The sequence below is a fragment of the Mizuhopecten yessoensis genome, unplaced genomic scaffold (genome assembly GCF_002113885.1).
Source record: "Mizuhopecten yessoensis strain PY_sf001 unplaced genomic scaffold, ASM211388v2 scaffold7479, whole genome shotgun sequence".
NCBI lineage: Eukaryota > Metazoa > Mollusca > Bivalvia > Pectinida > Pectinidae > Mizuhopecten > Mizuhopecten yessoensis.
This window is the reverse complement of record NW_018407068.1, coordinates 79,412-96,156: the sequence shown is the minus strand read 5'-3', so window position 1 is coordinate 96,156 and position 16,745 is coordinate 79,412. Positions and strand designations below refer to the sequence as shown.

The 16,745-nt window shown below is 35.2% G+C and overlaps 2 protein-coding genes across 2 annotated transcripts in view; one reads left to right on the top strand and one right to left on the bottom strand.

Annotated features, from left to right (window-relative positions):
- The window catches only part of LOC110453669 (general vesicular transport factor p115-like), a 29,416-nt gene extending 19,130 nt beyond the window's left edge, over positions 1-10,286 (bottom strand). Inside the window, 10 exon segments of the mRNA XM_021502725.1 lie at positions 71-186; positions 1,024-1,099; positions 2,853-3,043; positions 4,003-4,123; positions 4,469-4,627; positions 6,428-6,534; positions 7,224-7,297; positions 8,241-8,305; positions 8,484-8,570; positions 10,178-10,286. Of these exon segments, the coding sequence (XP_021358400.1) occupies positions 71-186; positions 1,024-1,099; positions 2,853-3,043; positions 4,003-4,123; positions 4,469-4,627; positions 6,428-6,534; positions 7,224-7,297; positions 8,241-8,305; positions 8,484-8,570; positions 10,178-10,243 (1,062 nt within the window). The 5' untranslated portion in view covers positions 10,244-10,286.
- A 426-nt stretch (positions 10,287-10,712) lies between these two features.
- Positions 10,713-16,377, top strand: LOC110453659 (elongation of very long chain fatty acids protein 5-like). The gene is made up of 3 exons (XM_021502701.1): positions 10,713-10,758; positions 12,942-13,096; positions 13,753-16,377. The coding sequence occupies exons 2-3, from the start codon at positions 12,953-12,955 to the stop codon at positions 14,323-14,325; spliced, it is 717 nt and encodes a 238-aa protein (XP_021358376.1). The 5' UTR covers positions 10,713-10,758; positions 12,942-12,952; the 3' UTR covers positions 14,326-16,377.
- Positions 16,378-16,745: the final 368 nt, after the last annotated feature.

Sequence of the window (16,745 nt, the reverse complement as noted above, 5' to 3'; positions counted from 1 at the left end):
ATTAATATCTAGAACTACATGACTATGACCAGTAACAGCCCATTGATATCTAGAACTACATGATTATGACCAGTAACAGCCCATTGATATCTAGAACTACATGACTATGACCGGTATTTACCTCTGTGAGGACATCAGCGGGCACTCCACTAGCCATCAGTATGGTACATAACTGCTGTACCAAGCCTGTAACAGCAAAACACATTTTTTATCTAGTTTTTCATTTATCAATTATTGTTCTGGTGTTAGTAAACCTTTGGAAGATATTGATTAGATATATTCTTATCTGTTGGACTGATAACCATGTCAACAATAAATACATCTTTTGGCAACTTTTGATCAAAACTTCCTCCTGCTGTGTTGACCTTGCACTTACAAAGTGAGGTTGTTGTTGACCATTCTTCAATTCTTTTTACCATAATTGTATATATATGTACTGTAAAAAAAAAAAACTGGCACGATATTGTGTTTACATGCTTCATTTATTTAATGAAATACTAACGTGGGATATATGTTTGAGGGAATACTTGGATGTTACCTAGTAATTAATGTAATAGTTGCATGTGATCCTCCTTGTCACTTGATTTCCTCACTTGAATTGTATCTCAAAAGCATACCAGTAGTAATCTTTTTGGTGTAAAATAAACTTGATGTTTGTCAAATTTCATGTGTAAAACCAAATCTGAAATCCTGAACTTAGGTCCAGTTCCATGTTATTTAGTGAGTACTGTCTGACAACTTTTTTTATGTGCAAATACTATTTATGAAATTTTTAGAAAGATCTCTTTACTACTGAGAAATAGCAAAAACAAACTTTGACTGTCAAAATTAAAGATGGCTACCTAGAAGCCATTTTGCAAAAAAAGTTTTAAAGATACACTAACTGTATAACAAATATGTAAAGAAACAGGTATCTTAAACGTTTTACATGACAAACAATAATACACTTACTTCTACAGGTGTATTAAATGATATCCAAACATCACACATTTCATTTAAATGTAACAATACACTGTCTCTTACCACACTGAAACATGGATCTTTGACATGCTGACATCTGCTGTTGTGGACTATTAGGAGACACTAGCGTGCGAACCAACTACAAAAAATAATAAAATTTATGAAATTATTCGAACTTGTTCAAACACAACTCCAATTTAAAAAAGTGAATGCAAGGGCAATTTGGAGCTAACCAGCAGCATCCATAACAAAATGCTTTCATTTGAATTTCAAGAAGTTATTTCCTAAACATTTTGAAACAAGAGGCCCAGATGGCCTGTATTGCACACCTGAATATTTAAGCAGTCATAGCAAAATATTCTCATTAAATATTATATTGCACTACAAATATTTCCCTCGCGAACTTTGTCGGCTCCATCTGTTAAAACTACCAGCCAAGTATTATCATAAGATTCTATGCTTTTTGGTTCTTCTTCAGAAGTTTTTTGACATATTTTCCCCTGTGACCTTGTAAGTAGGTCAATGTCATTTTCCTTGTCAAACTTTGTTAGCTCTATCCCAAGAAGCTACCAGCCAAATCTTATGAATCCATTCCTTTTGGTTCTTCAGAACAAATCCTTTGAAATGTTGTTGACCTCTGTGACCTTTAAAGTAGATTGAGGTCATCATTTTTTGCCTTTCGATTATTCAGAAGAAGTCGTTTGATGTTTTTGACATATTTGAGACCTGTGACCTTGAAAGTAGGTCAAGGTCATTTTCATTCTCAATCTTTGTTGGGCTCTATCCCAGGAAGCCACCAGCCAAATTTGAAGATTCTATATCTTTCAGTCCTTCAGAAGAAGTCATTTGAATTGTTGACACATTTGACCCCTGTGACCTTGAAAGAAGGTCAAGGTCATTTTTGCTCTCAAACTTAGTTGAGCTACTACCAACGAAGCTTTCAGTCAAATATCATGGCTCTATGCCAGTTCGTTCTTCAGAAGAAGTTGTTTAAAGGAAAAGTTGACGGATGAACAGACGACGGACGCCTCACCATGACATAAGCTCACTTGCCCTTCGCGCAGTTGAGCTAATAATATATATGTTACATAAAGTAGCATCAAAATGATATGCCTCGAAATCAAAGCATAATAATAGTATTTTAGCATTTAAGTAAGAAGCATTTGCAAAACTCACCTCAAAAACTTTAAAGTAAGATTTGGTGCATAAAAAACAGTAAAGGAAAAGACATGAAGGAATTCAGAAATATTAAAGCAAATTTCAAAATTAAGCTGTCATTATATCACATTTATACACAAAATGAATGAAGATGCTTAACAGAAGGGTATGGAAAAACACACTTTTGGAGTTCAAAAAGTGTTCAGGTTGGATGCCAAACCAACACAAACACAGATGTCAAGGATAGAGCATTAGCTCAGTCACTAGTAACCAATGTTACTGGTGCAAATGTTTTTTAATCAAAAGCAAAATATTATTATCTAATATCCTGACCAATCAGCTAGTATAAAACATGTACTTGATGCTTTACACTAACTTTTAACACTAAATGTATGTTATTAACTATGAATGGCCAATACTTGTGACCTGTTGCTTTATATATGGCCCTGACCTGTAATACCTTGTGTATGTTTGCAATTTTGTGTGGTATATGTACTATCCTGTGACCTGTTGTGTATGCAGGTGAGTATTATACTGACCTGTGGATTCTTTTGTATACTGTTGAGATTGTATTATACTGACCTGTGGATTCTTTTGTATACTGTTGAGTTTGTATTATACTGACCTGTGGATTCTTTTGTATACAGGTGAGTATTATACTGACCTGTGGATTCTTTTGTATACTGGCAACTTGTAACATTTTTTAAATGTAGTTGACTTTGCATGGTACTCACCTGTAACATTTTATGTATATTGGTGACTTTCTGTGCTGACCAACCCGGCTGTGATGCTTGCTGATCAGACTTCAAATTGAAGAAAGGTGATAACCTCTGTATAAAACTGCTCTCTCGGAAGAAATTCTGGTTTGATGCATTGTTTTTTAGTAGATTTAACAGCAAAAGTAGGCAATCCTCTACTACGATACCTGTAACCAAGGCGACAAAATAGTATGTTTCTGCAAATCAACTCACCAGGGCACAAAAGACATTTTAAGAAAATGTATGTAATCAAGGAAACGCACAATTATTTATAGAAGTCCTATACATGTACCATATAATGTATTCAGAATATACATTGTATTACAATCAATGGTTCATAACTTACCGCATGGACAAGCACATATCAATGAATGGATGGAGTTTGGTGTACAGTCCCTGACACTGTGCTGTCATCGAAAATTCAAATGTGAAATGGAAGCAATAAATATTGCTGTGGCATTGACAAAAGACAATATATTGCAAAGACATCTTCCAAGTATTTTCAAAAAGGTTGAAGATTTTGCTTATAACTACCAGTATAATCTTATTTAAACTAATAAATATTCCCATGATAAAAAGTAATATTTAGAATAAATATCAAGGAGCAGGACCAGACCCTGGGATAAGTCCCTAGATGCTAGTGGGGACCCTGCATTCTTAAAAGCATACGTGGATTCATCTCTTTATGCCAAGCAACTGGTGCATGGCCAGACCCTATAGCATGATTGTGTATGTCTTTTTATGCCCAGCAAGTTGGTGTATGGTTATAGGTATGTTGGTGTATGGTTATAGGCATGTTGGTGTATGGTTATAGGCATGTTGGTGTATGGTTATAGGCATGTTGGTGTATGGTTATAGGCATGCTGGTGTATGGTTATAGGCATGGACATTTTTAAGTTTTCACTTTTCTTTGCATTCAGCACTCATGAAGGGACTGCCCCTTTATTTGTATATATTTAATTATCAACACTTTGTGATGCTTCCAAACAAATAGTTTTCATGTACTGGTCTTTAACCAGTAATGTCAGAAATAAGCACACCTGAGATACAGTGCCCAATGCAAAATACCCAACAAATCATGCTGTGGGGAATAAAAGCAATTTTAGCTGTCTGACTGTGAGCATACCTCCATCACTGTCACCTTCCTCTGTAATGACATCAAACAATCTCTCAAACGCATTTTCAAAAGCAACAATCTTTTGCAGGTTTGCATTGTTCTTGGTGAGCTGAATTAGCAGAAGAAGAGCCTACAAATTAAAAGTAAATGTCCGGGTTCAACATATAGAATCAAATAACATTATATTTAATTAACATCACAGGGATTCAACACCTCTTTATTTTATCACTGCATCAGTTGTTCTTACTGCAGTATTGACTTTTTTGCTTGTTTGCAGGTGTACATCGTCACATTAAATCATGTTATACAAATGTATTACAATGATGTAAAAGAGTATTAAAGAACATGCATTAAAATTGCAATAAATATTCACATTATACTTTTTGGTTTAGCTTTTCCTTTCAAAATTTTCACAATGATATATGTAAAGCAAACGTCGAACTGAATAAACTTTATAGGCAAACACCAAACTTACATCATTGCGGATGATTTCTCTGCTGTCTGATAACAGGTCCATGAGTTTGGACACACCCATAGGACTGACTAGGATAATATCTTGTAGGTCTTTGCCTTTGTTCGTCAAAAGAATGGTAAGTAGTCGTACAGTTGGCCAACGGATGTGGAAATCATATTCCTGTGGGAAAGAAATGCCACAAATTAAATTAAAAGTACAACTGTTTAATAGTTTTTGCAGACCTGAATTTTACACATTAAAGAAGAGGCAAAGGGGCTGTGTCATTCATTAAAAGTAATTGCAAATATCTCCCCATTTTGACCTCTGCCTCTCCGTACCCATCCTCAATACTCCAGGGGTAATGCTCAACTTCGCTTTGTGCACCCCTAGAATATGTCATGACAAAATTGACGGTTCAGTGTGCACCACCTTGTGGATGAGACAAGAAGACTAGTTTGATTCTTTGATGTACATGAAAAGATTCTGTCGGTCACGTAACGGTAAAATTGACTTGCTTTGAAGTCGGGTGTCGCTCCTTGGTAATCTTCAAAGGTCATACATGTATTAGCCTAGTGATTGGTCAGGGTTTTTTCACCTGAGAGTCAGACCAATCAAATAGCTAGCCGTGTGTCTTCAATTTTGCTAGGACCTATTCTGGGGGTGCAAATAGTGAAAGTGAGCATAACCCCTGGAGTATCAAGGATGCTCAGTACCCAGAACAACAACACCCTTACTTATATATAACATCTGTTCTCTGGTCTCCTGGATGCTTCATAGCAAATTAGATTGAAAGATGATTGACTGTTCCGGATGAGTATGCTTTAACCATCAGATTTCAATTGATTCCAAGGAACCAAGAATAAAAGGAGCTTCATAGAAAATCTGGTTGACTGTGATCATCTTTTGATGTCTCAAGCACATAAGAAAAGCTGAAAAGTATCAGTTTCTGCAGACTGCTCTGCATCTTGGATGTATAACTAGATAATCTATGTACTTGTGTAGTACATGTACAGAAACAATGCCAATCTCCTGCCACGTCCAATCCTGTGTTTGCATTTTCTGTACCTTGTATGTGCAGGGGTGTACAATTTCCTGCTTATTTTATTGAATAAAGTATGTTTATTATGAATACTATATAGCGATTATATATCGCGGGGTTTTTGATTTCGCTAGATTTACTGTTTGACTAAAATCCGCTAATTCTAAACACCAGCGAAATTATCAAAAATGTTAACCACTTTTATGGACCTTATCACATGTTGAAAATACTTAAAACTCAACGCTGTAATGCAAGCTTAAATGAACTCAAATCAGAGTATCACCGGACAACTAGGCAGATCATGACACCCAACATACTTTGCACGACATATGGGACTCGGGTACTCAGCAAAACTAAACCCCGCGTACATGTACTGTCGAAACCGCGAAATATTGACCCTGCGAATTTAAAGCACTATACCTTAACACAGTTCTTGTGACTTTAACTTAAAACACTGAAATTCATTATGAATAGACTACTTATACATCAGTTATTTACCAATACTAGTGTAAATATGATTACTGCTGTTTGGATGATTTGGCGCCACATGTATTTTTTGCAAGAAAATGTCACAAAAAAGTCCCCAGCATGATCAACACTCAAAGAAATTTTCAATTGGGGAAATCTCTGATTGACCCCTCTAAAGGATGTCAGGCCTGGTAGTGTTATAATTTAGATGTTAATCTGTGTGAGTAGGTGGGTCAGAATTGTGTGTCATTTATCTATAAATATCATCATTCATTGGTGTCATATTATTCCTTCAGAAATTGTAAATAACACAACCCCTGAAACCTGATGTAAATGTGGGACTAAGGTAGCAACCAATGTGTCTTGTACTTTCAGCTTGCCTTATTACATGCAGGAGCACTTGACCACCTCTACAGTACCAAACATTCAGAGAGATTAGTTCTACTTTTATATTTGTCAACACGAATCTGTACCTCCAATAGTGACAGTAGTGCTGGAACATTGTCAGTTTTCTTTATAAATATTTCTGTAAATTGGTTTCCTAGGTCATCTGGAACATTTTCTTGTATTTCTTCGTCATCTGAAAGAAATATAACTTAAATAGCAAACAAGATCTAGTACAATAAAACATTTCAATAAAATACAAATTTTCTCAAAATTTATGCTTGATCACACAAGTGATTACAACTTTTGTGGAACGACATGTATGCATTTTCATTAAAATTTGAAACTATTTTTGATTAGTTTAATATTTTAAAGTTGTTGCCTTGAAACTGGTGTCAACTTCTCTGTATTTTCAGTTCACTTACATACATGAATCTGATGCTGATAATTAACTTATCAAGCTTAAATCATGAATAAACAAGAGTAATAAAATTATCTTATAACAATTTTAAGAGGCCTGACACAATTTGCCTGATATGAGGAGTAGAACCTGCACTAGTTTGTTTGTGGTTTACGTCCTATTAACAGCCAGGGTCATTTAAAGACGTGCCAGGTTTTGGTGGTGGAAGAAAGCTGGAGTTCCCGTAGAAAAAACACTGACCTACAGCCAGTACCTGGCGACTGCCCCACATAGGCCTCTTATCCACGACCAGTGGTGGCGGACTAGTGGTAGCAGAATGTCAACCACCTTAACCGCTTGACCACCGCGGCCCCATGCACTAACCAGCACATCAAATTACCAATTATTTTTAAATAATCAAGATCTCACTAACAAGTTGGGCTAGTATTACTATTATTATATCTTTGCATCTAAGTATTACTTACCATCATCCAATGGTTCGTTGGACAAGATATTGCAAAGGGCATCAAGTGCATAGCCTGTGATTTCTGCATCACCTCTGAAGTCAATACAATAAAATTAGTAGATCAATGTTCAAGCAGAAAAAAAACATTCTCAATAAAGATATGCAACAAAAATACATTGACAGTGAGTAAGATGAGAATTACTTAGTGTCAGAGTTTACTTAAAAATTAAGTGATGTAAAACTAAGGAACTCTCAATTCACTGAGGAAAATGTGTATGTACAGTTGTAGTTATTCACTGAGGAAAATGTGTATGTACAGTTGTAGTTATTAACCGAGGAAAATGTGTATGTACAGTTGTACTTATTCACTGAGGAAAATGTGTATGTTCAGTTGTAGTTATTCACTGAGGAAAATGTGTATGTACTGTTGTAGTTATTCACTGAGGAAAATGTGTATGTACAGTTGTAGTTTAGGCACCATGTATTTATTATGTTTATTATCTATCAATGTACTTGTCCTATCTTTGTCTTTGTCTAAATATTAATGGACAGGAATCATCTGTGATCCAAATTTCATAAAACTAAAGATGTTTCTATAGTATAGGCAGTTTATCAGAAGATCCCAGGTAAAGTGTGATTTGCTGATTTATAAGCAATTGTACTGGACCTTACAATCTGAAAATTAATCCACAAGTACTGGTTTTATTATTTACAGACTAAGTGTTAAGTGAGCAAAAATAATAATAATAAAACATTCAAAAATGTGCACAACTCTTAAAGGAATGCAACAAAAAGATTTTTTTATTTGTTCTGTTTGGGGATTTTTTGACACTTTTGTGTGAATAACAAAATCAATTATTATTATCTCCCTTGAATACAATGCAAAATCTTTATGAGAGAATGTAACACATTCATAATGGAAATATTTTCATTCACATTTTGTCAATATTGTGTGCTCTGTTGTAATAAAATCATCTTGAATTTACTAAAAAAGACAACAGAAACCTCAACTTATATGCATTTATGTAAATTGTACCTGTCTGCTTCTAAAGTCTTTGCTAGGATATCCATTCCCTGTGTACCAACCTCCAGTCTGAATTTCTGAGAGAAAAAAATAAATAAATAATTTAATAAAAAATCCCATTATCGCTTTATGATTCTTAAGAATAATTGTCAAACTAATCTGAAAATCTATAGTCATTAACATTATAAAGCTGAATTAACAACAGTCTATTCCAAATATTTGATTAACCTAAATATATAGGAGACAAATTGTTACCTTGGACATGGCTTTGAGAGCTCGTACAGCATCTCTGCGGTCATCTAGTAATGTGGAAGACTGAACTCTGTCTACAAGTCTCTCAACCTAAAAGGTATAAGTGTGTAACATATTCATTTTAACATTCATTTCAATGTTTGAATTTAAAGAGAGTTGAAAAGAGTTATCAAAATATTTTAGACAGTGACTGATGTGAAAATAATATGAAGAAACACCATGCTGATTGCATTTGGTAGAAAAAGAAAATTAGCAGGAACAGACCTGCAACAGTATGACAATTACCGGTAACCCCTCAAATTGTATATGAAATCTACATTAGGGTTAATCCAGGGGAAATAATGAATTGTATTTCCTAACAAAAAGGGTAATAACTATTTTGTTTTAACTAACAAAACAAAAGTTACACAGCAAGGAAGATGATCAGGCTTACAAAGTAGTATTGCCATCTCCTTCACTCAGTCAGGCCTTGTTCATTCCAGAGAAGCAGCGAGCAAAAGAAATATAACTAGAAAACTACGATGTGCGAGGAATTCACAGTGTTGTAATTCCTCATCACATGACCAATGGAAATATAATCAGATATGCTGTTATGGTTTTGGATAAACAAATAACCTATTTGTTGCTATATAATAATAATAATAATAATAATATACAACATTTATATAGCGCCCTATATAATTTGTAAAATTACTCTAAGGCGCTTTACAACATATGGATAATAGTATGGTTATAATTGTGAAAACAAACAACAAAGGATTGCAATCACTTTCATACATTTAACANGTACTGAGGAGCTGTTCCATTCAGTGCCTTGTATGTGTATACCAGAATTTTGTACTGCGACCTGTATCGTACAGGTAACCAGTGCAACGAATAAAGCGCAGGTGTGATGTGCTCTCTCTTTCGAGTACGAGTAACTAGCCGTGCTGCAGTATTCTGGACCCTCTGCAGACGACTAGTTAGTTTGTCAGATATACCACAGAGCAGGGCGTTACCATAATCCAACCGAGAGGTAACAAGTGAATGCACCAAAATCTTGCATGCATCTGCAGAATACAGACGATGTTCCTGATCTATATGTGAGGTAGTAGTCCGCTAAACTGACCACAATCGCAGGCTCAAAAATTCTGATTGGTCGCCTATTCCTGGTCAGTTACTGTATCTATATAAATTTAGCTAATTCCTTTCTCTGAGGTGCTGTCATCGGCTCACAACTCATCTGGCTCTGAAACCAGCCTTGGACATTTTGACAGATCTGGTGTGGGAGAATTCCACGTTTTCTTATAGTAGTGCACTCCGGCCCTACACCAGACATCTACCTGTCAAAATGTCTAAGTCTGGTGTCAGGGCCAGAAGATACTTGGGGCTACTGTATGCATCTACAGAGCAATAATTATCAGATCAATAGTTTGGAAACACAAGAGGATGAGTTTATTTTTATTTACCAGTCCTGTCATATACATTCTTCACTGTAATTCGACGTGTACATACCAATCGGACAGCAAACAAAAAAATAAATACAGTATTGTACAGTGTCATTACACTTACAGAAGTGTTGCAGGTTGTTGAAACGGAGTGGGTGGGGGGTTACCGGCCGGCCTTAAAATGCACATCCTTATAACCATGGTAGGGTACCTAGCAAGTACAGACTTTTCTTGCTATTTGACACTACACATGTGATAAATAGTACCTACCGTTTCTGCTCCAGTGGGTTGACCACCTTCTTGTGGTCCCCCAAGGTATTTTCGGAAGTACTCCATCGCAGACGTCTGTCGTGTCTTCCGGCTCGTACGCCTGCGCTCACTTACGGACGTGGCATTTCCGGGTAAATATAACAAACATCATTCAATAATCCGGATCTGGCAAGACAGAAAAAAACTTATATTAATAACATTATTATAACATAGGGTAAAAGATACCATGGGAAAATATAAATAAAAAAAATCGACTTATTTGTTTTAACTTACAACAGCTGTTTTCACAAAAAATATATACTTTCAATTTAGCAGTAACAAATTGCCAGGTTAAAAGAGGGATCATTATTTTGTGGAAAAGGCTGACGAATCTATTATCAAATGATACAATCCTGAAATATCTCTTATTTAAAGTATAAAGTATTTATTAGTTTTATATCAAATATTAATAAATTCAATCATGGTTATGGTTAAAACTACAAAACCGTACTCTACAAATTATTTAGCAATGCAGTATCCCCACGCAAAGGTGCGCGTCGGTTAATAAGCAGACAACACTTCCTGAAGGCGGGGACGGATAGGTATGGATGTACATTAGTAGCCGATTTGTTTAAAATCATTTAAAAATAACAATGGTCTGTATTTGTTTGTAGGTGAAGGTGTATGCATTTTCTGTTAATACAACACAACAACCTTTAACTCGTCAGTTACATGGCATGTAGAATCACACATGCATGCACACACACATACACGCGTGCGCACACACACTCTGAGTGAAGTCAATAAGGAAATCGTTTTTGAACGCTTTGTCAGCGGTATCTGTATGGTATTTAAGTAGACATGATGTCTAACTGTTATACATCTCCTTCACGAAAGAGTTCTAAACAAATGATAATTTGTCTGTTGTTTATTAAAGATGTAAAGCCACAGTACCTGATGTAAAACATCTGCACACTTTGAATTTGTGGCATAATGTGCAATATACATCGCAAGAAGAAAATATGTATCTTATAATAATATTTATTCAGGAAAAGGCATACACAACAAAACAATTTCACATACATAGGTAATTACAAAGTTGCTTACTTGCCAACTTTTTTATGATTATGCATGCTCAAAATTAAAACATTAGCGTGTGTGTATACACCCCTAGAGATAAAATAACCCCTTAAGTGACATATTTTGAGTTATTCTTTCCGATTAAGTCATTAGATCCTAGAAGATAGTAACAGTTTAGCAAATTCTCTTGTTGAAATTACTAAATTTAAGGGTCCAAACCAGGAGTCTCCCTCCTAAATAGAGAGGGTTGGCAAGCATGAAGTTGATATCTATAATTTATGTGTTTTGCCTTATCTTAGGATAGCCCATTAAAGTCATGGAATGCTTATTTCCAAGGGTTCCGTTGGGACTTTCGAAACATTGATCAGCAGGTAAACTAAATCACATTTATAACAATCCTTGAGATGTTGTTTGGAAGATGCTATTGATTCAGAATAAATGCCAGTACTTGTGTTCCAAACAAGTTAAGTGACTAAACTGTGAATTTGATCACCTTTTTGCCTCAGCTGCAAAGACATTTTTGTTTACCAAAAATAAAAGACGTTTGCTCATAATCAGTTAGTTAGAAGTTCACTGACAGTTGCCCCTAAATGAATGGCTGTACTAGCTATTTAGGATTTCTTCATTATTGATTACAAATGCCAGGAAAACATTGACTTTTGTCAATTTCTCAACATGAATTGTTCATAAGGAGTATCAAACTACCATACATTATCATGAAAGATATTGTGGCATGATTATATTAAAAGCTAAATTGTCCCTTTAATTCATGCTGCATCTGATAAGAAAGCCCGGGATTGAGGATTTAATACTCGGTCAATACTTATCACACTCTTTCTTGTTAATCAGTTCTTTTATTTGACATAAGCATGTTGGGTAACAAATAAAAATTGTCTCTCCAAAAGCCAGCAATAATTATGGTGTCCCCTGTGTTAATTATTTTGATGCTTCCTTATACAGTGTACTGGTTCCGGTATCCGGACTGAATTTCAGGAGCAGCCAATTTGATTTTTTCAAGATCTATTAGTTTTAAGACAGTCAGGTGGGCTTTATAATATTACATTTTTTTTTATTAAAAAATCATATTAAGGGAAAACATATCCATTTTATAAATAATTGTGGCCTTAGAGATTTTTATTCAGGCAAGGGAGAAGTGTAAAGGTTGTGCATTGTATATATAGGTGTCAAAGTTGCCTTTCTATCTTCAGATATGGAGAATTTCCTTTAGCTCATAACTAAAGTGTCCAACTAGAAAGCCTGGGATGTTCAATGTAACAATGTAACAGGAGAGGAAAAATGTATTGCCATCCTGGGATTTGAATCCCTGACCTTCGAACTCTTAGAGTCAAAGAGGTCAATTAAAAAAACACACACACACACAAGAGATACAGGTTATATGAGCCTTTTGTTCCCATCATGATTTAGTTGATTTATTTGCCAGTATTTAAGATATAAAATTGGACTGGACTGATAAGATTTTAAGGATAATGTTTTGCCAAGTTAATTCTTGATTAGTAGTTATTTATACAAGTTTGCAGATGATTGAGCGCACCTTTACAGACAATACTCTATAGCAACCACATGAAGAATTTGTTTAAAACACATTGAATACCTTCTATTTTAACAACAATGAACAATTGAACATGTTGCTTGGAATATTGGAATATTTTAATTTGTGCTAATTTATTCTTCTTTTTGCTTTCAGTTAAGCTAAAAATGGCATACACAACTGAAAGTATTCAAAAGTTCCTGGAGACAACGTGCTCACTATGGTCTTTCCCATTGTTCTGTGCATACCTTGCCATGATTGTGCTGTCTCCCATCTACCAAAGAGTTACCTCCCCTCTCCAAATGAGACCAGTAAGTACTCACAATGAAACGTGAATAATTAGGGGCTAAAGTACTGGTATGCTGATGTCATATAATAGCCTTCAGGTAGAGGGATCAGGTCACATAACAAAAAAAGCAGGTGAGCAATATTATGAAGCCTAATGGGCCTCTCTTCAACTCTACATTGAAGTTTGACACAAGGATTTCTCAAAATAAAATGTTCAGCAAACAATAACCCATGTTCAATTTACATTATTATGGCAAACACTCTGTTTTTATAAATCATCTCCCTTTATCAGTCTGATTTTGTTTTTAATATAATTCTCAAAATTCCATCATATCAATACTTTGCTATTTTAACAGACTAAAAATACCTAATAGTTCTTTAGCCGTCTGAAATAGAAGGTAGGATTAACAGTGAAGAGGCTCAAACACCCTTTCAAAAATGCTTAGTCTGTTAATATAGTAAAGTATTGATATGATGTAATTTTAAAAATTATATAAAGAAACAATACAGGCTGATAAAGGGAGATCATTTATAAAAAAGGCATATGAAATATATAAATTAGCGCAAAAGTCAACAAAACTATAATAAGGTGGTGATCCTGAAGAGCAAATTGCAGTTTATTGGGTTACCCTTACCTTATATTTTATCATATCTTTTTATTTCCTTTTTTCTTTTCAAGATTCTGATTATCCACAACTTTGCCTGTAGTGCTGCCAGCCTGTATGCCATGCTAGGTTTACTCTATGGCCTGTCTCAGAGTGAGTCAACATTCCAGAAAGGCCCATCTGAGTTGATGATACCATTCTTTAGGATTTATTGGATAACCAAACTCGTGGAGCTACTAGACACTGTCTTCATGATGCTTCGTCACCGTAGGCGACAGATCAGCTTCCTGCATGTGTACCACCACTGTTCTATGTTGCTGCTGAGTGATGTATCATACAACCTGTATCCCTGGCCATGTATAGCCTTCTACCTTGCCATCAACTGTTTTGTACACATTGTCCTCTACCTGTACTATGGTCTTAGTGCCACATTCCCTGACAAGTCCTTCCCATGGAAGAAGCATATCACACAGTTGCAGCTACTGCAGTTTTTTATTGGATTTGTCCATGCTACCATTGGACATATATACCATGGTTTTTGTATCTATGGTATTTTCTATGGAATGTCTATGACAATTCTATTTTCAAACTTCTATTATATAGCATATGTTAAGGGAAAAAATCCCTCCAAATCACATCAGTCTTAGGGACATGATGGGCAATGGACTAGTTCTGTTCTCATAAGAATTTTTGCTTTACAGTTAACAACTAGATGCTCATATGTTTTACATTGTGTGTCAGAGATGATATTATTTCTTGTTTTTATTGACTTACCTGCCCAAAGATGTGGCAGCTGTCGTCCATCTGTTAACTTTTTCTTATTCCCATTGCAACACAGATGGTGTATATGGTAGTGTTGTCCTTCGGTCCTTCCGAGGTATTGCCCAGAGCATATATCCCACTTTATTTCACCTGTGACCATCAAAATCGGTATGCTGGTACATCTTGGGTCGGTAGAGTGAGTTATATCATAAATTTTTGGATGTCTTCATGAATTGGGTCCATTCTTAAGCGGTGCCGGATACTGGCAGTGTGTTGCAATCTTGTCTAATATAACAAGTCTTCTAGTCAAGATTGGATGAATGGATTTGGGCAAAATTTACTTCAAATTTAAGCATTCATTTCAACAAAGGGTTTGAACCTCTGGGGACACAAGGAGCAAAGCCCAATAGGGGAATAGGGGTAAATCTGTAAACGACTACTCCTTCAGTGCAGGTATAGGCATCTTCAAAATCCAGGGATTCTGCTCTCAATATGTCATGTCATGTTTCAGGTCTAAAGAACTGACCAATTACTAGGTTAATACCTGTCCTTACAATATTTTAGAGAACCGACACCTGGTTCCAATGCTGGTCAATTTCACTGCAACTCTTTTGATGTACCCCAGTACATGAAAGGATCAACCTAGTCTACATGTATCATTGGTAAGGTGAGCCTTCAATTTGTCAAGGTATATTTACAGTGTAGAGAAGATGTTAATATTGAGAGTGTAACCGTTGGATTTAGAGGATGTGTTAAAGGGATTTTTACTCTAGTTGGTATAAAGATTTATAAAGAATGGCTATGGTCTCCTTGGGTCAAAGGGACACAGCATTGTGTAAATAAAGGACTTGGCCTCATATGGGCAGAGGGTAGGCTCCTATAGGAATTAATATGAAGAGATTTCAGGATTCAAGTTATTCTTGTGTTAAAGGAACATTGGGTTAGAGGCTAGGGGCCTTAAAGTGACCACCATAGTATGTGAGGCCTAATAAAGAAATTGGGGTTAATATTAAACAGAGTTTACTTACAATTTTTTTGTCTGGTCTCATTAAGTAATTATATTTTTTTTTAATTTTTTTTTCTAAATATGTACCTTATTTGATATAATGGGAGACCAAGTGAGTTATTCAGACCCCTGGGTTTTTCTTTACAATAATAGCTATCTTTGTGATGACATGATTTATAATCCACATACTCAAGTATTATACTGTACAGAACCCATTTAGAATTAGCTTCTCAGGGTGATATTGAAAATAATATTAGAAATCTACATTTTAAACAGATGCTGTGCTATTTTATCTTACTTTTTTAAACATATCATAGGAATTGTCATATACATACATGAAATTGTGTACTTTATACAGAAACAATGTATAAACGTGTCACAACATTCAAGGCCAACTTGCATAGTCTCTTTGTCATTGTCAAGCAATAAAATGTGTTTTACAATGTCATCACATCATTGTACAGGTAAACAATGCAAATCACTCACTCATTAAAAAAGCTTCACAATGAGACCAGTCAGTCTTGCAATGTTGCCACATGTTGATATGCACATTATGTTTTTTTGTACTAGAAAGTAGCTTATATTTGTATATAAAGAGTGTTAAATTTTTTACTTATTTTTTCATATTATTCCCAACAAGTGATTGGCCAGGAGTGTATCACGTTTCCACCGATAAAAAAAACGATATTGACTTTAACTTCGGGCAATACCTGGATTTATCGGCCAGAAAAAAGAAATATTGACCTCGGACTGCGTTCTCGGTCAATATATCTTTTCTCAGGTTGATAAATCCAGGTATCAACCTCAGCAAAAGGCTGTAATTGAGAAGCATCATTTTAGATATTAAATACAAGTACAATATTAACTTGACATGTTATAGACCACCTTCATTGTGTTGAAGATACATTGTTTGAGGGTATTTTTTTGGGGGGGGGGGGGGGTAATGCAAGCTTTCAATATTGTATTCCTTTGGCAATGACAATATGACACAAAATCAGTTGTGATTGAGACATTCACTACTTGCTATGTACAGATAGGAACTAGTCTGCCTCTCCACCAGTTGTACAAAGATTCCAAAGAGGCAAATAGTAGTGCATGTATTTAGATTTAGAAATGTGTGTGACCCTTGGAGTGCTTACAGTATTTTTAGATTTTTGCAGCACATGTTAACAAAGCAGAGCTATCAATGACTGTCTAGGCTTAATTCTAATTATAACCAATTACCTCTCTTATATGTTTTAATGTATGTTCCATTCATTGTAATTTTGTAATTTTGTATGTGATGCCAGGGGACTTAAC